General features: G+C 35.5%; 1 protein-coding gene across 1 annotated transcript in view; it reads left to right on the top strand.

Moving 5' to 3' along the window:
- LOC145665451 (uncharacterized) overlaps positions 1-22,682 on the top strand; it is a 499,990-nt gene that overhangs the window by 380,855 nt on the left and 96,453 nt on the right. The window contains exon 3 of the mRNA XM_081732759.1: positions 21,938-22,174. Coding sequence (XP_081588885.1) covers positions 21,938-22,174 — 237 coding nt within the window. The remainder of the gene's footprint in view (positions 1-21,937; positions 22,175-22,682) is intronic.

A 22,682-nucleotide genomic window follows, 5' to 3' on the forward strand; every position in this document is an offset into this window, starting at 1 on the left:
AGTCTGTTACATCCCAGAACTGAAAAATTCAAGAACTCTCCTTTAGTACGTTTGTCCAGATCATATAATGACCCATCAGCAAAAAATCCAGTTTTGGATTTAGGAGTTCCCTTCACAACATTTATAAAAATCATAAAATCTATAATTAAAAATTCAAATGGCTAAGTATGAATACTATATTAGTATCATTGTAAAATTTGAATTTTAGAATTATTTAACACTCTTTGTTGTTGTTATAATGTTATTAATAAAATATGAGTTCTTCTACATGAATATTAGATTTTTAAATTATTGGATAGTAGATTTTTGTATGTAACAGCGATTGATTTAGATTACTTCTTTTCATTGCCTGGTATTATTTTCATGTTCTTTGATTTGTTTTATTTTATATTTTTTGACTATGCATTTAATTATTATTATTGTGTGTCATTTAACATGTATATTATTTTATTGTATTGCTTATTAATGTATATCTAATTTGTGTAAGCAGTGTTTGTAAGCCTTCTTTAATTGGAGTTTTTTACTCTGTTGAAGGCATAAATAAATAAATAAATAAATAAATTTAAAGAAGTAATCATATCGAGAGATACTGGAGTCCGGTTTAATATACACAACGCAAATGTAAACAGCCTTTGAATTAATTTTTACTTTCACAAGAATACCATCCATATTCAGATCGGTATAGATAACCTGAATCACTTCAATGTTCTTAAATGCCAGTTTGACTGTTATCCCGTGCAATATACTCTCCTCCCTATCTACACACCGCTGCATAAGTACCTTCCATTGTTCAAAGCAATGCTGTAGGTCATCAGATGTCACCCTGTTCAACAACTCTGCCGTTTTTCGTTTCATCTCTTCCACAGACTGAAAATTTGTTTCCTTCAATGCACTTTTCACTTTTGGGAATAGATAAACGTCACAGGTAGCCAGGTCTGCTCACGAAGGTTCAAGATCAACAACGCATCATTACCTACCTCCTCCCCACGATCCTGCGCGACAGGAAGTGGGCAGTCTCGTTATTTAATTGCCACACCTCGTATATATATATATATATGAGGTGGAATCCAAAAATGACCATAATTCCCTGATAAAAAGCCACTCTGCAATATAAAATGGATAAAAGTACAGGACAACCGCATTAATCTTCCTCGCCCTAAAATATCTTAAAGTAAATCATGTTTTCCTGCTGTTATCACTTTGTTCTCTCTCTTTTTTTTAAATAAGAAACGACTTATACTATATTTTGGGGTTATTAGTAAAATATTTGTTTAGGAAATGTAAACAAAATCATGTGAGTCATTTTTGAGAAAATTCGGATACATTAAACAGCACAGCCTCTAGGCGAGTAAACACATTTACATCGGGAAGAACTGACGGACAAAAGATGGACAGACATCCCATTTTTAATATAATTATTAACCACAAATATTTTTAACGAAGACAAACCTGGAAGATGCTTTTAGTATATTAGCTCTCGAAAATGGAACTATCTTCTGGATATTGGGTGTACGAGAAGGGTAGCATATAAGTATAGTTCTGTCATATCGGCTTCGTAAGAGATGCTTTAACTCTTACACACTTTTAATGATGGGCCACGTAGCTCCGGCAAAAGAAGATTAATATTCCACTATGTTAATTATACAGTTAGCAGATGACATGGCGCTTGTTGTAGAATCTGAAGAGAAAATCAGTAAGATGTTAGAAAATTTGATACAGGCTGTGAAGAGTATGGGATTAAAATAAATGTTAAAAGACAAAAGCCATGGTGATTCGAACGAAGGGGCGCTATCAAATATAGAAGTAGGAGGGGAGAAAATAGAACAGATGATTAGCTTTCTATACCTGAGTAGTATTATTAGTAATGATATGAAGTGTCATGTGAAATAAAAGCGAGGAAAGGAATGGCGAAAGAAGCCTTTAGGACGAAGGAAATACTATGTTGTGGAATCTTGAATAAAGAGTTGAGAAAAAGACTCATATAATGCTTTGTGTAGAGTGTTGTGCTGTATAGGTTAGAAATATGGATCTTATGCAAAAATGATGAAAATGGCTGGAAGCTTTCGAAATGTGGGTGTGGAGAACAATGGAGAGAATTAGCTGGGTCGAGTGAAAAACGGATGCAAGTCTTAGAAATGGTGGAGAAAGAGAGAACAATTTTAGATATTATTAAGAAGAGGAAGAGAAACTGGTGGGGACATTGGCTAAGAAGGAATTGTATCATGAAGGAGGTGGTAGAGTGTATGGTGGCAGGAACGAGAGAGAGGGGGCGAAGAAGACTAAAATTAATGGATGATATCAAAATAGAAAAACCGTACGTGAAGACGAAGAGGTTAGTGGAAGACCTTGGAGCGTGGGTGCTTCTCATATGTGGCAAATGACGTGCTAATAGTGGCAAAATACGTATGGTGAAGATGTTACTTATGTTTGTGCTTTTGTCACTGTGTTTCCATGTTTTCTTAGTAGTATTGCCTTTCGTGCTTGACTCGGTTACTCCTTTACACATTGACAAATGCATAAAGACCTTTCTCAGTATAACTCATCCCATTCTCTTGCTCTTGCTTCTAATTATGGGCTCTGATTTATCTTAAGGTGACAACAACCATCTCCACCCTGCTTTGTTCTACTGATGTCTTGCCTTGTATTTTTATTCAACAGCAACTTAATTGGTTATGCTGTCATAGAAAAAAAAAGTCTTTGCTCCTTTATTGCAAAAGAAACGTTTACTGTAAAATATGAAACTCTGATGTCTTATATATAAAGAAAGAAAAATATATGCATACATTTCTAAGAAGAATGTCTAAAAAAAGAAAAAGCTTTGTGTATAAAGTTAGTCTCTATAAAGGCTGGTCAGGGTTTCAGCTTTAGAATAGGTTCACTGGGCAAGTAATATGTATAAAGCACATGACATGATGGTACTTGTGTTTGCGAATGACCAGCATCCGTATTCAGAGAACTGGCGCCATTGGATTTCAGACGAAGCATATATATATATAAACGTGTATTGTACGCTTGCCATCTCAGTGGATTTCCCAGAAAACTAGCTTTTATCAGGAAGATAATAAGTCTCTCTCTCTCCTCTGTTTCTCTCGCTCTCTTGTTATATAGAATTATTTTAATACAACAAACGAAAGAACGTAGAAGTTTTGTTTGCTCATTGTAGCGTGTCTACATCATTCAAATTCGTAAATAAGCTGTAGCATTAAAAAAAAAGTATTTGTTATGAAATAATATGAAACTTTACCATTTACGTAATTACTTTTTCAGCTAGTAGCATTCCGAAGTTCCATATTCAGTTGTAAAACAGAAAGTTATTCATAATCATGATGAGCTGTTGACCCATATACTGTACGTTTAATTACATTATAAAGTTTCGGGTTAAAATTAATACTTATAAACATTTTAACGTAACGTAGTTAGTTTCACTAGTTTGGGTAAACTTATTTTTGTGTATATATGTGTGTGTAGGGGGGGGGGATATACAATAAACTTCAGATCCAATTTAGCTCTTCTTTCCGGTCTAGTAGCTAGCGCGTGTACCTTTGGTGCATGTGGTTGCGGGTTCGATTCCCGGTAAGAGAGCACAAAAAATCAATTTTTACAATAATTCACTGTCATTAATCATTCGTCCCTTTAACCTAAAAGGTATAATCGTGGAACGGTAAACTAAAAAAAAAAATCATTTAATTTCATTTTAGATCCAATTTAGATATATCGAATTTATACGAGGAAATGTCAATATAACGTCTAATTACTTAACTAGATAGAAATGATATTGCATTCAATAATATTATGTAACTCTTTGATTGGGGGAAGCATGGAGTAGTGAGCTCAGAGCACTTGATTGGTGAGCTCAGAGCACTCATCTCCCGTTCGACGAATGCTTGGTTTGATCTCAAGCCATGTTAGTTTGTGGCTAATAAAGTGTCCGTGAGTTTTCCCTGCACCCTTGTGTTGTATGTGTGTGGTGTTATCTAATAATAATATTGATCACAATTTAGTAATGCTTGATTTGATATTCAAGTAATTTGTATTCCATGTAGGTAGATCTATCTAATTGGCAATATATCCTGTTAGAATTTAGTTGTGAAATATTTGCATATATTTGTTGAAATAATTACTTAATTAGTGTAGATGTTGTAACTAGTAGTAGATTATTCGTTGTGATTGAATCTATTGCACTCCAAATAAATGTCTCAAAGATTGGTTATACTTCTTTATTTCACTATTTTGTGTATGTTAACGCTGAGAAGCAGTTAAATTGTACTCCGTTTTCGTGATTATTTATGGACATGTGTGCTCCTAACATGCTGCTGTTCTTGCAAAGGTTTATTCATAATTCAATGGATCAAATCCAGAAGCATAATCTACTATTCAGCTACAGCATCTCTGCACTAACAAAATATACGCAAATATCTCGCAAATAAATTCTGACAGAGAATGCGCCCATTAAATACAGAATAAGATTTGCTATTTGAAATGTAAGTTATAGTTGAAATGGTAAATTGTTAAATGTTGATTAATAATAATAATAATAATAATAATAATAATAATAATAATAATAATAGTTTAATATTGCTGTGATACTGCCGAATCTTCACACCAACAAAGCTAACGTAGAATTCCCTATGGATGAAAATCATTTATGATCAGGTCAAGCACACTGAAGACTTACAGGAGTTATCCAGAAAGTCAAGTCCGTTGCTGAATTAAAACAATAGTAAATGTAATGGAATCAAATATTTTATTGCACACTGAAGTACGCTCTTGGACTATCTTTCAATGTATTTGCCATCTCTATTGAAACACTTATTGTAAATTTTGTATCCTCATATCGAAGGACGGTGCTGCCTGTGATGATAACCTAGTGGTAACAGCATGATTGACCGCCATGCAGCCTTAACTTTGCCATGTAAAATAAAACTAAATAAATAAAATATTAGCCGATACAGACTTAACTTTTTTTCTATTTTCCAAGCTTGTGTATCGAGACTGATGGAGACCTTGATTATAAGGGCTTGGATTTCTATGATATGTCATATTTTTACCCTGGCATCTTTTTAGTATCCAATTAAATATAAACACACATTTAACTCTTACGGACACGAAAATACTGTTTTTATTAGTCACTAGCTGAATCTGTGCTCTTTACACAGCGCATCATTCACATATGAGCATGAATCTCCTTGGCATTCCTCACAACATCTGTACATGTCCCTTTACAGACACAAGTGAAAGACGCCGTGATAAAAATCGACAATGGATATCATAAAGGAGTGATTTTTTTTCGATTATTTTTTCAATATCTCGCACCGTTTGCAAGATTGAATCTACTTTCGCTTGGAGTTTCTAATTCATTTGTAATCAGTGTTTTCTTTGTTCTTACATGCAGTATGTAATAAGCAAATACATTACATACACAATTAATTATAATGGCAGTTATATATGGTGTTCATTGGGCAAAACACTCCAAACAAGAAAGATTCATCTTAACCTGAAGAAACTTTTATCCTTCGTTTTTCATTATCATTTGGCCATGAAACAAACGCCTAATAGGTATACAACCCCTGTTTACAACGGTGTGGTTTTGGAACTCATAACTCGTAAGATATGATGCTTTACTTTTTAAAAATTTCAACACTTCCAGTGTACCCATAAAAGTTTAATATTTAAAGAAATAAGGACCATGCTTTCTAAATATTCAATTACAACTGGACAATCTACACAAAAGTTGGAATCAATCAGTGAAAATGGTACGCCTCTAGGACTTGTGGTTTTCGAGATCTCATTGTCGAAAGGATTGGAGACAAACATATAAACTTTTCTTTGGAGACAAACATATAAACCTAGCACTTTAATATATAGACTAGCTGAACCTGCGCTTTCTACACTGCGCATCATTCACATATGAGCATGAATCTCCTTGGCATTTCTCACAACATATGCAAGTGTTCCTTTACAGACATAAGTGAAAGACGTCTTGATAAAAACCGGCAAGGGGTACTATAAAGGAGAGATTTTTTTCGATTATTGTTTCAATATCTCGCACTGTTTGCAAGTTTTGATCCTACTTCCGGTTGGAGTTTCTAATTCATGTATATCAATATTTTCTTTCTTCTTGCATGCAGTCTGTAATAAGCAAATACATTACACACACAATTAATTATAATGTCAGTGATATATGGTATCCATTGGGCAAAACACTCCAAACAATAAAGATTCAACTTGTTAGAGTGGAGAAATGGTTATCCTTCGTTGCATTATCATTGACCATGAAACAAATGCCTGAGCGGTATGCAACCCCTGTATACAATTATGTGTTATTGGAATGTATAATCCGTAGAATATGGTGCTTTAGTTTTTTTTTTCTAATTTCAACACTTCCAGTAAAATGTAATAAAGAAATAATGATCATGTTTCTTTTTAAAATATTCAATTAGAACTGGACAATCTACATAAAATTTGCAATCGATCAGTGAAAACGTCATCTTTCTAGAGCCTGTAGTTTCCGAGATCTCATTGTCGAAAGGATTGGCCACAAACATATAAACGTCCACAAACGTATATTTTAAAAACTCCAAAGATGGCAGCACAATTCATTTGAATTATTTTGGAAAAAGCTTATTAAAATACAAAGGCTTTTGAACAATAATTTAAAAAGGATAAACGTTATGAAAAACGGATCTATTTAAATAATTTATTTAAAGTACACATACTTTAAAATATTTGTCTTTATTAAACGTGAAATCACAAATAACCCTCAATCAATGGTTTGAAATCTAAAGTTATAGGTTGGAGCTCAGGCGCCTTTGTTGCTATTGTAGCAATTTAATAGATAGATAATTCAAATTTGAACCAAATTTTTGCTATAGGCCATATTTACGCTCGAAGTTACATAAAAGCACATTTTCGGACATATTTTACGATAGTTTCGATTATTGCTCAGAAATGTATTTGCAAGTATTTGATTTTGATTTGATTTTTAGTTTAGCGTCCCTTTCAGAAAATAGGCTAGTTATATGGAGCGTAGACATACAGCATAGATATAAATCTGAATCCCATGAGCTCCTGCCGGGAATCGAACCCGGGTCTCCCACGCTAAAAGTATGTACGCTAACAACTTTCACGAGCGACCTCTTGCCAATATTGCCAACGAGGAGAAAAGACATTTAACTTCTCCCTTTATGGGGTCAGCTATGTGTTATGATCGATGCTTCAGATTTTAAAAATATTTATTCGGGCCGGATAACTTTGTAAACTTCTCCAAAATTGTTATCCGTAAGAATTTTTGATAATTATTTATTTTTGTGGGTCATTTAGTCGTATTTTGCCATTTTGGGGACATAAATGCTTGCATATTTTCAGTTTTGGGCTCGCAGAAATCCGAGTCTCGTTAGTATTGATGATAGTTATCAAAAATATGGGATAAAGTAAGTGGAAAGAAACAAGCAAACCCTCGAGAAAGTCTGTGAAAACGAAGCCTGTTCATCACAAACTGTACTTGGCAAAAATTGTGAATGGGAACCCTGTACACCAGAGGTGAGCGCTGTACCATGGAGCCACCTACCTTCTCTACAAATTTAGTGCCGGACATAATCGCCAACATTAGACTGATGTTCCGTACTTTTTATCTGTTAAGACGAGGGATAAATGTACTTTATGAGACACGATAATTTGCATGCAATAACTTGATGAGATGAACAAACTGCAATAAGAAATCCCGCAGTCAATAATGTGATTAAGTTGCATTATTTCCAGAAGTCGATGAGAGGAAAGAGGATAACTACAACAGCATAGATAGTAGCTATTATTTCAGTTTCCTAACCAAGATTTATTAATATTATGGAGGAAAACAGTTCGAAATTACCGAAAAGAGGGAGAACGGAAAACAACGAAGAATTAAATTTGCTTCCATTTTCTAGAGGAAATTGTTTCTTTTCAAGATGAAAGTATATATATATGGATACCGGTATAATTTTTGTATATATATAATGTATGTATGTTTTAAAAGTACCGGAGAACGAAGGGCTGTTGCTAAGCAACGCTACGTCAGGTAAGTGGAAAAATATTTCAATTTTAAAAGCGTGTTCTTTCTACCTTCTTTTCTTATCGAAGAAGGGGAAAAAAGAAAAGAAAAAGTGAGATGGAAAATGGAATATTCCTTTCTCGGGTTTCTTCTTCAGAATTCTAACGAAATGTCCTTCTGACGTTCAGAGAGATATTAGTGAACAATGCAATAAGGAAGTACATACAATTTTATTATATTTTAAGCGCATACTAACGTTTTTTTAATAATATATAAAAGTCGAATATAAATTTTTAGACTGTAATGAATTTTTATAAATAAGGTTATGCTTTTACTGGTGTTTAAATTTAACAAACTAAAAAAAAAAAAAATGATTTCGTTTCACATTGTGAAGTTACAGTAAACTTCCAAACTACGGGGATACAATATTAAAACCAAAAATATTTTATTTTTCTCTTCTGGTTTCAATAACACAGGCCTATGAAATTGACGTTTTTGAAGAGTACAGGAAAATTTTTCGCTGAGTTGTATGTGATTGTGTGCTGATTTCGAAAATAACCTTCCTTTTTGTCCATCACGTCAGGATTTTTTTTTTTTTTTTTGTAAAATCGATATTGATTATATATATATATATATATGTTTGCTAAAATCCTATTTGAAAAGGAATTCTCTCAAATAGTGTTGCATGTACTATCTGGCAACAGTGTTTTTTTTTTTATCCATATAAATCTGTGTAAAATAACCGATTCTTGGTGAGGGAACTTTCAAATCACTGTAAATGGTTCATCCGTGGTCGGCATATTTTATTTTGTTGAGGACGAGAGCCAGGTTTTAATAGCTTTCTGTTAAATGCATCGAGTGTCCAACTGGTATAGATGCATACCGGCTTCTGTAATGAAGAAGGACAGCTTTAAGTCTCCTTTTCGAGGCATCTATAAACAGCCTCCATTCAGCCGTAGGCGATACTACATTTGCTCAACAATCTGGGAACATTAGAACAATAGACCAGGTTCTCCTCTTCCTTAAAGTAGTTAACAAATTCCTTTTCTCGATGTCTGTACCAAGAAAACGAGATTTTTTGGCCAATAAGTTTTTCGTCTTTCAATCTGGAGCCCAACAATTCAGCTGTCTCTTTCGAAAGGCCCAGTCTCTAGTCAGACCATCAAGTTCAACATGAGAGAAGGGCTGAAGTAAATCGCCTCCAGAGGGCTTATATTCGGTATCGGAGCCTTGAACTTCTGGATGTTCCGTGTCTGAAGACTCTGAAGAGGTAACTGGCAATTCAGTTGGAGACAAAGGCACTGGCACATCAGGTCCATGAGGAATGGGTCGTATGGCCGATGGAATGTCAACAGGATAAGAGATGAGCTTTTTTTGATTTTTGCGGTTATACCCACCGATATGGCAGGAACGAAAGTAACTATCATCAGAGGGTTTTTACAGCTCTCTCCATATCATTTGAAATTGCAAATCGCAGTAAAGCAGTCTTCTTTCCTTTGAGTGATAAACGTAGATCATTGATACACTGCACACAAACTTTATGAGGAGCCCACGATTTGTCCTGGTCTGCCAGTTGCATACCAAAGTGCGCAAGACACAATTGTCTTACATAGGCTGTAATGTTCCTGATGCGACTTCTAATAACACTATATTCGCAGCATATGTAACAAGTCATCTGAGAAATTTTCACAACGTTTCGAACTCGAAGCCATGTTTCACGAAACGCACAGAGAAAAGCAACCGTTACAATTGTTTCTGTGATGATTTCCACTTGTCGCTGTATCAGCGCACGCACGACACTACACAAGGTGATACGAACTTACACCTTTTCACGTTTTTTCTGCCTTACTATGAACACAGTAGGTACACGATCTGGGTTAGAGATGAACTGAGTCCCTCATTAGCACAGTTCTTTTATATCTTTTCTGATGACTCCAGAACAGTAGGGCGAACTCAGTCTTCCGAAAGATAACATTTTTAGGATCAATCCAGCTAAAACTCGAACAAATAGAAGGTGACTGCTGCTCGCTTCGCGAGTGTTCCTGTGAGATCAGCGAACCAAAGTCAGGATCTGAGATCAGGATTCGCGCGACGCTATTAGTAGCGAGAAATTGTGACGGGGAGGTGTCGCCGAGTGGTGTTCCGTAGGTTTTACCACAGTAGAATGATGGGCAGTCAGGAAAGGAAGACAATTCAACGCCGAAAAACACTTTTTACGGAAAATGTCACATAAATCCAAGTAAAATTAATTTTTCAAGAAAACGTGACATGATAGACATTTTTCATTATTTTCTTTTAAATCAGCACCAAAACCTAAATTAAGTTCAGCTATCACTTCCCTTGTATTTTTTCATCGCAGGCCTGTGTAATGGAATGAGATCGGAGATGTAACCTATTCTTGGGGAGCTAAATACATTTAAAAGAAACATTTTCTAATATCTCTTACTGCTTTAGCGCTTTGAAAACCAGTATTGAAACCGGAAACGGCAGTAGATATCTAGGAATTCCGGTTTTAGTAGAGAGATAAGAACGCAAATAGAACCTACTCTTGGCATACTGAATTTTTATATATTTAAAAAAAATCCTCTTGCCATATATAACCAATTTCGCTGTATATTTTTCAATGTCAAAACTCGAAGTGGTAGATTTTATTAATTCCTGTTTGAATAAAAGTATAATAAATTATAGAATTATATTTCTCAGAAATTTTCCGGGATAAGTTAGTATATTTTAAAATCATTGATTCATTAACGTCAAATGTATTATTTACACTTCATAGCCTCATTAAATTATTTTGTGATCATTGTGTAAGATAATGAGCTATTGCTAATTGCAATTAATTCAGTACATATTGTTTTGTTCTGCATGATGGAGAAGGTCTCTCGTGGCTTGTTTGCCACATCACGGAAAATGAAAGAAAGAGAGCGAGCATAGCTGGTTATTGTTTTTTTTTTTTTTTTTTTTTAAGTACAAAGGCCAGATTACAAAGTGATTTTTATATGTTGGCCAATTTCTAATGTATTGCGATCCACAGCAGGGCACCCTCAGAGGTTACCCGTTAATCTCATCGACCCGCAAAGTCAATGCGTGAGGATGAGGGCGAGTCAGGTTGAGGGGAAGTGAGGAACCGTTAGGGTGAGAAAGGTTGTGTTTGAGGGATGGTGAGGGGACGTGAAAGTGTGAGCAATAGTGTTTGAGGGGTGATGAATGGCCGCGGGTGTGAGGGAGAATAAGGTTGAGGCGTGGCTAGAAGTCATGAGGGTGAAGGCGAGTGAGGTTTAGGACAAGTTTGTGACTTGAAGTGAAGTACCCGCCATTCTTTTTTTCTTCCCTCGCCTCTCCTCCGGTGTGACGGTTCATTGAATGTGCATATGCCATACTTTCTGAATCATTATTGTATTCTAGGTATCCTACTGCTTGGTTCATGCATCTAGTCTAACTAGGACCTGAGCTACGAACATTTGAAAGTAACTTTCTATGAAGCTGCTATTTTCCTAAGTCGTCAAAAATTGTCCCTTATTCCAGTTACTTAGGAACTGAAGCTCTCCACACCATAATATGTGGCACAAGCTTTAATAGCCGATCAAAGTCTACCGCCATGCGAAATTTGTTCCAGATTGTATGAGTTCAGTGAACTGCCACGATGTATAGTGTTCAGGATCAGATCCAGAATTTTGTGACTGGGGTGCATCAATAACTGCCAGTACATTTAAATTCAATTTGAAATTTTTAAATGCGCTTAGGGATCTGTGGTGTGAATGAGGAATTGTGCCGGAAATGCAGTGTGTTTGGTCTCGGGAATCGAATCCGCGACTTCCCGAATGCAAAGGCAACGCTTTTCCAACTGAGAGACAGCCACTTTGATCGGTATAATTTTCAGTATATAATTAGCTTGCTGCTTTTGATGGGGAATTTCTTTAATCATGGACACTTGGAATATGACAGATACTTGTATCGTACAGAATCCTTATGAAGTGTTGCTAGTTTCACTGCTAGCTTCACATTTTAGATAGTATATATTTACAACGAGGGGGTGTACGTGCACCGATGCACCCCCCTCCTAAATCCGGCCCTGGTAGTGTCCTTAGGATTGAATTTTTCAAGAAGAAATCAACTGAAAGATGAAGATCGTCTTGGTTACAAACGGCTCTACCTTGCACAATGAGATTGGTAACCAAAATATTAAAGGTACGGCAGCTAAAAATTCATCTCTCGATTCAGGTTTATTACGATAGCCAACTTCGCTCTTATTATACATTGAGTAAAACGAAGAAAGAAAGAAAAAGCAAATGTCAAATGTTTCTTAATTTTTATTCGAGAACCGGTTGAAACATTACGAGTGCCATCATTGATGTATGTATTATTCTTGTTTATTGCATTGCTGTTATATGAATGACATTTATTATAATATTTATCAAATTTTCCTAACATCTCGAGGATTGTTGCTTGGGGGTCTGCGGTCTTGTTGCAGATGAAAGCACTTGTCCCCATGAACCTTCATATTAAATCAATGGTTCCCAACTGGTGTGTCGCGCAGTTTCATAGGGTTTGTCGTGAAATTTTAGAATTTAACAATCATGAAGCATTTAATAATTAAATGAAAGTTAATTTTGAGACAGAGTGTACCAGTCATTGCCTCCAGCGGCACGAACTCTTTTTAGAGAGTCTGCTTCAAAGGTGTTCCTAAAGACCTCATTCAAACGTGATGTAGTCGGTGTTCACGGGGTTCATTTAGCAATGCTGTGTCACCATAATGAAGTTTGGCAAACCAACGGTGAGTGGTGCATGCATTCGCCATCCTTTCCCAAATGTATTTTTTTCGACTCCCTTTCACAGAGTATCCCACTTTGAAGTCGTAAAGAAAAGAATCACTCGCAGTTTTGTGTTCTCCATGGTGCACTTTATACAACCCTGTTCAACAACGCACTGCCTTCTGACTAGCTAAGTGTTGCAGCCTGTTTGGTAAACGTGTATACAGAATGTGTGACGTTAGATGCGTGACCTTAGATCAACCCTGTGTTGTGTTGCTGAGGTAAGTTTCCATCAATACATGAAAGGGACATTTCATTCGCACTAACCTAATATAAGAATAGGATGTGAATCTAGAACTTAATGTGCAATTCGAACTACGTGTGTTCCCACCGAGAATCGAATCTGGGTTCGGTGTGTATGCTAACTATGTAGCCTCATGAGAGAATTGTTTATCGTGGTATGAAGTGGCGCGTGATGATTAATAGCTAGATTCATGCTTTAACCAAACTTGATACACGTAGACGCAAATTGATTGTTAACGGTGTCGAGTATCCTCGCCATCTTTGATCGTGAGCGCATTGATTCATATGAAGAATTAATTTTCTGGTGTAAAACGGCGCGTAATGATTAATAGCTTGATCCATGCTTCACACAATCTGAAACACGCAGACGCAAATCGACTGTTAACGGTGTCGAATATCCACGCCATCTTTGATTGTGAGCCCGTTGATTCATATGAGGAATTAATTTTCTGTTTTCTTTGAAGTGACCCGGATTTTTTTAATGCCTTGATATTACTCATTTCTTCTTCAAATCCGGTTAAATACCCTTACCCCATGAAAAATATCTTTCTTATATATAATTTTCATATTTAATAATAAAATTTAATATAATATATATAAAATATAAAATGAAATAATATATACAGGGTTGCCTATAATTTTGTATATGAGGGGGCCGTGGTGGCTCAGTGGTAGAGCGTTCACCTCTGGTGCTTGGGGTCCCGGGTTCGATCCCAGCCCCCGCCAACTGAACTTTGTGGTGGACAAACACCGCGTGCATGGGTTTTCTCGGGGTTCTCCCGTTTCCTCCCACTTTCTTCATTCCACCATTTTATTCATTTTTCATAATCACTGTCTCCTTTAGCCTAACCGGCATAACCGTGGGACGTAAAACTCAAAAATTTCATTTCATTTTTTTTTCAATTTTGTATATGATGTTTGACTGACTGTAATTCTGGACAAAAAGTTTCGATATGGCAACACTGTATAGCCTGAAAGTGGGGGTGATGCAAGATGAAGACCGCCACACTATGTCATACCAGTGTAAGAATGGCTGAGCGAAACACTCCCGAACCGTTGGATTGGTCGACGTGGTCACTGTGGAGTGGCCAGCTCGATCTCCCAATTTTATACCACTTGATTTTTTTTTCTTATGGGATGTTTTAAAGATCAATCTATCAACATCACATACGTAATTTGACCAGACTACAGTTAGCTATCGCAGAAGTGTTTCACAGGATATCAGTATGGGTCTGTCAAGATACTTGTGACAACGTTGCTCTTCGTCTTCGGGCATGTATCGATTTGCATGGCGCATTTGTAGACCATGCTATGGAGAACAGAGATTACAATTCTTGTAGGAAAAGGTATGAGGAAAATGTGTTTATGTTCAATTTTTACGTTCAAGTTATGTTGTTAGTTTCTTTACCGCAGTCTTTGAAATATCATATACGTAATTATGGGTTACCCTGCATAATGCAAATTTATTTTGAAAAAACAAAAGACACTTAACTAGGCTTACATATATTTGCCTTATATGTATTAATTCAATATTAAATTTTATTATTAAATATTATTATTATACTTAAGAAAAAGGCATTTATTCCCAAATTGGTCGTCCGCCTGGTTTTCGACAAAAAGCGTAATAACAGCTACGATAATTCAAAAACCATCAATTTTTAGGACCGCTTTAAAACGGTATAATAGAGTAGGGTAGTTTGGAATAGAGTAAGGTAGGGATAAGTAGAGTAGGGTAGGGTAGGGTTAGCTCAGGTTTAGGGAAGTTTGGATCCATTTTGTTAAAATTAATAGAGTGTAATTTCTCATCTCCTCGTAAGAATATCAACTGAAGCGTCTCTGTACATCTGCAGCCATGTTCAGAATACAAATGCTTGTTACTTTCCCACAATCCTACTATGTGGTAGCCTTGCTCTCCGCTTGCCAAATAGTTCCGCGTTTATAATCACTTATAAAAAGAATAAACACAACTTCCGCTCTCTTTATATAATTATCAAGAACACAAACGAGCAAATCATCCTTTTCTTTCTGGTAAATTTTCAAAATTTCACTAAAATCAGATACTTGTAACCAATTTTGGAACTTAATTTAAGAAAGATACTTCTTCACGAAGTGAGGGCTATTTAATCAGATTTGAAAAAAAAAAAGAAAAACAGAGAAATAAATGCCCATATATGTCAGAGAGCTTAAAAAATTATAGATGATGCTGATGTTCAACACTATTAAGTTCAGGATAAGTTGCAATTGGTTACTTTAAACTCATTAACGGCATTATACAAATATTTCTGTATTATATTTATCAAAAATTTTACAGTTCCATCAACCGAGGATTTTTATTTTTATTTTACAAACATTCTATATTTTCATCTCAAGCAAACGATCAACGAGAAAGATTATTACAAGGATAGATTTATGCAAGAAAAAAAATATTTAGAAAATATTTCATAATTCGAAATATGTACTGTTTCGTTTTCATCAGAAATAATCCCCTTCTGTTAAATGGGTTGTTGTAGAAAGTTTGTTGTTTCACGACCGTTGTTTCATTTCACGAATAAAACACTCGTAGCTCCAGTTGGGTGGTGTTTCAATAATTAATTATACGTTCAACGAGTTCCCCCTACAAAAACCACAAAGCCTGATTAGTAACTTCAAAATGCGTAGAGTAGCTATTCCAGGAATAAATTCCAGTACACTCAAGCATTTCCATTGAATTGTGCTCCATTAATACAAGTTGGCAGAACAAGGGGCTCGTTCACGAGAATTTCACGCTATGAATCTCATCCTTTTTTTTTTTTTTTCCTTTTTCGTTTTCTTTTCTTTCTTTTTTTCTATTTGTAGAGCGTTAGCTTTATGTTTCCTAATTACTATAATATTTTTTGAAGGTTATAGTTTATTACGTCGTTAGCATAAACTCTCAACTTACATTAACTAGTCTGATGAGGAAAGTAACAGTTAAAAATCTGCATTAATTAGCAGTTTGTTCTTTTCGTAATCGTAGTAAGTCATTGAAATATCGGTTTCTATTGGCTTTCATCTCGGTTCACTGCACACAAGTGTCCAAATCACGAATATTACTATGTTACAACTAAATTTCCTGGTGTTACCGTATTTCAAAGGGTCACCAGTTTATGAAATGAAATGTGAAATTTTACGTCGCACGATGTGCTCTTTAGGATAAAGAAGACTGTTGATTAATGAACGTGAATGATTACAACGAGTTGATGTAACGAGAGCTCAGGAAAATACCACGGACAGGCTATTGTCCACTACAACATTCACATGGGCCTGAGAATTTGAACCAGTGACCCACTAAAATAGAGTTTATGGTACCCTCTGTCACTGAGCCTTTCCTTCCCTAACATACTGCTAATTACGTTCACCGAGACTATATGAGGTGTGGAGCTAGTGTTTTTAACGTGGAATCAGAAGCATCGTAACGCGTTCAATGATCTTCATTCTAGAATAGAACTCGGGGCCCAATGTACGAAAAGTGGGAAGAGCTCACCGCTATGGAGAACACATGGTATTCTTATACTATGATGATTTTAAAACATTGGTCGCCAAACTTACTAAGCTTCTAAGCTACCGTGCCGTTTTAAAATCCTACTGTGAGCTACAATCTGTTTTTAAATCCTACTGTGAGCTACCAACCGTTTTTAAATCCTACTGTGAGCTACCAACCGTTTTTAAATCCTACTGTGAGCTACCAACCGTTTTTAAATCCTACTGTGAGCTACAATCCGTTTTTAAATCCTACTGAGAGCTATCAACCGTTTTTAAATCCTACTGTGAGCTACCAATCTTTTTTAAATACTACTGTAAGCTACCAACCAAAATAACTACCATCGTTTTTTTTTTAAATCTCACATTTGTTTATTGCCTTAAACTTACATTCCTAGTAAATATAAAATCAAACTATCCAAGTTAGCAAATATCTACGATACACACGAAAAACGTAACTTTCGCAACCTACACTTATACCATCAACTGGGAGATGAGGCTGACAATGAAAGTTGCGCGGGAGAATCAAGCAGCTGTTGTCGTCAGCGCCCCCTGTCGTTAGCGTCAACTTAATGAAGAAATCAAGGTTAGTCAACGAGAGCGTTAACATGATCTATACCGAAAATGACTCTGCGAGCTGAGCTACTAGTAGCTCGCGATCGACGGTTTGGCGATCACTGTTTTAGAACAATAGTAATTTTAAAAGTAGTCACTGTGGTGTGATATTTGGTGACGTCTCAGTTGGAGGCGCGAATTAAATATAAAGAAAGAGTAGATAGTCTCAATGCATTAGTCATTTGGGAATGAGAATAAAATGCAGAACCAAATTGGGCTTTTGAAGCATCAATGGAATGATTGTGCATTGAGTCTTTTCATGAAGGAAAAAAAAAAAATTATATTCATTGAATAAGCAGGCGAAATCGTTATATTATTCCGCACTAGTTCTTCTTTAGATGATATGGAGCGTGGATAACCATGATCTCGTGTTTGCACTCTATTACATTCTATACAGTTATTTCTCAATTGAAGTTCGTTTCAAATCCCAACGTTTTGTTCTATTGCCAACAATCGGACATTGAATATATGTTCATTTTTGGGTATTGTTTTAAGAGGAAATGGAAGAAAACTAAATAGGTTAGCTTTTGATTTCAAGAGAGCTAGATAATCTTAACCAAGTCTATAATTTAAAAACAGGTAATTTCAACTGAATTCTTTCGTATAAATAAGACTAACTTTTTAAATTTCTAATCTCTGTTTGTTGTAGTACATGGGTGTGAAATTGGATTGGTCACTTCCAGCGACATACCGAGCTGACGTTTATCAAAAACAGTATCTTGGGAAAGGCAGGGGTAGAAGTACGGGGGGACGCCATCCCTTACCTCCAATAAATATGTACGGCGTCTCCTCAGTTCCTAAAAAAATTACAATGGGCAAAGATACGCAGGGGACGGCGTCATATCATGCCGCTACCAACCGTCTCCTATCACGGTTACCTTTTCAGATCCACTTTTACCACTGGAGAAAAGTATTCGGAAGCAAAAAAGATGAACAAAACAGAAGATTACACTGAACTTTGGTATATGTTCGCATCATCAAATAACCTATATGTGAAGAATGGTTAGATCAAAACGTCTAATATACATCGTTCCTAACTATGAGTTTTTTTTTCTTTTTAGAAGGGCAGATCTGCCTCGGGGAAACATTTGAGGAACGTCCATTGTTAATAGGCATTCCAAAGGTATTTTTTATATCAGTTTTCTGTATAATAATCGTTTTCGACATGCACAGATCTTAATACGAAATATTTTTCTCGGTACATTGGGAAGAAGTCTGCTTCAGGAGAAAAAGTATAAAATTAATTTTTAACGAAAGATCCTGGGTGAATTTTCTATATTTCATGTGTATATAGAATTTCTTTGAACCTCATACATTCTTGATAATAGAAGTTTGCCCCTTAAGTCGGGGGGAAAGTCTGCCCCAAGAAAATATTTGTGAAAAATGAATTTGCAACGAAAATTCCTAGAGGAGTTTCTCGCCATTTCTTCTGTATAATAATAGTTACTTTGACCTGTGTATGGGAAAAAGTGACTCAAGGGGATATTTGGAGAATAATATATATATATAAATTTTTTTACATAAAATCCCTTTTAACTCTACTCATCCTGATAATAATTTTCCCGCCTAAATTTGGGGAAAAGTTTGCCGCAAGGTCTGGTTAATCGGTTAGCGTACTCGCCCTTGGCGTGCGAGACCCGGGTTTGATTCCCGGTGGGAGCTCATATGGTTCAGAACCCACGTTAATCTGTAGGTCCACGTCTCATATAGGTTCGCTGCTGAAAGGGAAGCTATAGTTAAAATCAGATTAGATTGTTAATAAGAGGTTTTTCCTCCCTAAACGCGGGATGAAAATCTACCTCAGGGAACATTTGACGAAAATATTTTTTTCAGGAATGGATAATGTTCCTAACCGTGTTCTTCCATAGCACTGTATTGGCCATAGTAAAGATGAAAACCTTCTACTGTAGCCACCTCGTTCATCAGATCTAATTTCGTTCGATTCCTTTTGGGATTCGTTACAGACACAGCTTATGTACCAATTTCACTCACTTTCTCCAGTACATTCGTGCCCGGAAAAGAATATTGAAGACTGTCCGTTTAAGCAGACATCCTAGAGAAGAAAACTCCAAATTAATCGGAAAGTTACTTCGATTGGTGCTGGATACACTACACATCTGATCGAATAGTATTAATCAAACCTAGCATGTGTCGTCTAGCCATAAAATCCAACATATTTTATTGGACAAGGCAAGCATAAAATTACAATGTAGATACCCATCCTGGTGCACACATTAAGCGGTTATGGTTGAACATCTACTCGTTCTAACTGTACTGGTTACATATGTAAGATAATAAACACCTCCTATCTGGTGTTACGAAACTTAGTTTCCTTTTAAAAAGATGATAATAAACAACTTTTTTTCTTCGCTTACGAAATTCTTACCACTCTTTCAGATAAGATACTCCTAATAAACAGTTATTTCATTCACTTACGAAACTCGTCCTATTCTTTTAGGAAGTGTACGCGTAATAAACAGCTGTTTGTTGTTTACTGAACTGACTATTCTGTAAGGAAATGTATGCGTAATAAACAACTGTTTCATTCACTTATAAATCTCTTATTCGTTTAGAAAAGGAAATAAACAACTGTTTCATTCACTTGTAAATCTCTTATTCGTTTAGAACAGGAAATAAATGTTTCACTCACTTATAAATCTCTATTATTCGTTTAGAACAGGAAATAAATGCCTGTTTCATTCACTTATAAATCTCTTATTCTTTTAGAAAGAAAATAACTGTTTTATTTAGTTACTAAATTCTTATAATTATTATTTTAAGGTAAGGCAATAATTATTCAGTTAATTAAGGAAAATTTTACCATTTTTCTACAAAAAGTTCTAAACATCTTCTTTCTTTCACGTCTCTTACCATTTTCTTCAGAAAAGGTAGTAAATATCTGTTTTACCGACTTAACGAGACTCTTACGAAATCCTTTCAGGTAAGGTAACTAATAGCAGTTGTATTTAGTTAAAAAGTTCATTTATTTAGTAATATCCTGTATTTATCATGAGTTTTCACTACGTATTTCCTCATTTATTTAATTATTTATTCATTATTCTGTCTTTTGTGATTGTTAAGTTAGCGTGCTGCGTTTTGTCGTTGCTTAACTAATGTATATGTAAATTTTTGCTGATGTTCCGTTCCTTGATCCTTCCGAAAACACGTAACAAACTCTCTCTCTCTCTCTCTCTCTCTCTCTCTCTCTCTCTCTCTCTCTCCTTAAGGTTGTCCACCCTCGTTCTGCATGATCGATTATTATCATCCATCAATCTTTCTTCCACTCGAAACTTCCTCATTATATGCTAAAACTCTCTGCGTCCTCTTCCTAAGGAGTCATCGTAAAAGTTTGTGTATTGTTCCCATGGCTGCATTTTCCATGCACGACCTTAAGACTTTTCGTCAGCACGTACTGTCATCAATGGTAGCAATTGAGTGCCCTGCAGACCTCTTGATTTGGTGTGAATCCTCCATGAGATTGAAAGGTCTTGGAAGAAAAAAAAATTGCACACAAGCTAGTCAGATTGCTTTATAAATATGGTAATTATATGTAATTAAATGTTGTAATTACACAAACTATGAATATTTGTTATCGGCTCTTTATTGATTTATTGAAAAAGAGCACCTAGCAAAACTAGCAAACTTTTCTGTTGCGGAAAAAAGTTTTTCATGGATTTTTTAAAAAAGTAAATCTTTATAAGAACTATACACTGCATTTACAACATAGCTAATCAGCCGTCTCATCATTTACTTTCTTATGCTTCAAATTAACGGAGGAAACCCCTTCGTTACATTGAGGCATAAGAAAGTAAATGATTAAACAGTTGTTTAACTATGTTATAAACACAGTTTGCACCATTTACAATAAAGGTTTCCTTCGTTAATTTGATGCATGAATGCGTGTTTCGCGCATTTACAGCTTATCCGAAAACGGTCAAACCACTAAGAGTTTCCCCCTAAAACTCTGGCCCAAAAACTTGAGCACGCCTTATTTACAACAAAATTCATATTCACATAATTTATTTATTTATTTAATGTTAATAATTTATTGCACAGATTCAGAGAAATATTCTCAACAAAGCCAATTTATACTGAGTTTTTAATAGATGAGAGTCAATTCAAAAAGAAATATTTTTGTTAAACAAACTTTAAATTAATTTGCTGAAAATAATTCTAAAATGAAGAAGAGAAACTTCTGATTGTCTTTTTTTTTTAAATGCAAGTTATGTTAAACTGTTGCGTGAATCTACCGAAACAGTTACGACCAGGCTATACCATTTTAATGTAAATAGAATCAATTAGGTAGGTAACGCCTTTTAGAAGACAATAACTAACGATGATATGGTCATTGTGTTTGGAACGTTGTTTGGAATAGAGATGACTCAAAATTTACGAATACACAATGTGCAGATGCTATAACTGCATAATGGATACGAGATGAGAGGTACAATATTTCTATATTCAGTTCTAGAATATTCGAATGTTATTTGATGCGGATCTAAAATACCAAGGATATGCTCATTTCAACTATGAAATAAAGAATTCCATTGTTAACAATCTAGTTACATTGTAACTCTTCTATGTGTCGTGTTCAGTAAATGAATGCTTAACCATAATTCATTTAATTTAAAATTCCACTTAAACATGCTATAACTATCCGTTTCTTTTAATTTCAGCCAAAAGATTTGAATTTCTGATTATGATTTCTTTTACTAATTTGTTTTTTCTATTCTTTTCTTTTCAGGAGGGCAGTGTCGCAATCGAATCAGTCCCTCCCTCAGGTGGCCACCCCTGTATCGATGCCTCATGCGGACTCCTCCACCCCTGGGAGTCAGGTGGTCTCGTCCACGCCACCCACTCCCCAGCAGCCGCCCCCAGAGCTGCATCGCTCGCTGTCCGCCCCCATCAGGCAGGTGAACACCCGTGTACAAGATCCCCCGCGAGTGTCTCGGTCGCTCTCGAGAACAGAAGCCGTCAAAAAGTAAGTAATGCTTCTCTGGTTTACAAACATACAAACACATCTATCAAAAATTTCAGTGGTTATTCATAAATATATAATGTTGTGTGTTTGTTAAGAGAATGTGCATGACAATTACTCTTCTATGTAATTGATGAAGCAGGAAAAGTATGACTAATGGGATTAATATTGACAAAATAATTATTTTCGATGCTCCAAAGCTTTTAATTGGTTATCTTATTTCAAAGCTTGTCTTCTTTGCTTCTTCCAAACTTCAACAAAAACAAACTCTCTCTCTCTAGTGCTTATAGTACCATATTCATTCTATAGGATGCCTATAAATTCTTTAGAAATAAAGATCTTTCTTATTTTTGAGCGAGATTATAATGATAGAAGTAGGCCTGCGGAATCGTCACCTGAATACAATTGTAGTAATTCATTTTTAAATATGAGTACAAAGTGGACCAAGTTGGCTAAGGACGGATGTCAATGAAGAGCTTTTCTTTAATGCGGCATTGAACCTTCAGATTCC

Source organism: Thermobia domestica, chromosome 11 (assembly GCF_964235325.1).
Source record: "Thermobia domestica chromosome 11, izTheDome1.hap1.1, whole genome shotgun sequence".
Taxonomy (NCBI): Eukaryota; Metazoa; Arthropoda; class Insecta; order Zygentoma; family Lepismatidae; genus Thermobia; species Thermobia domestica.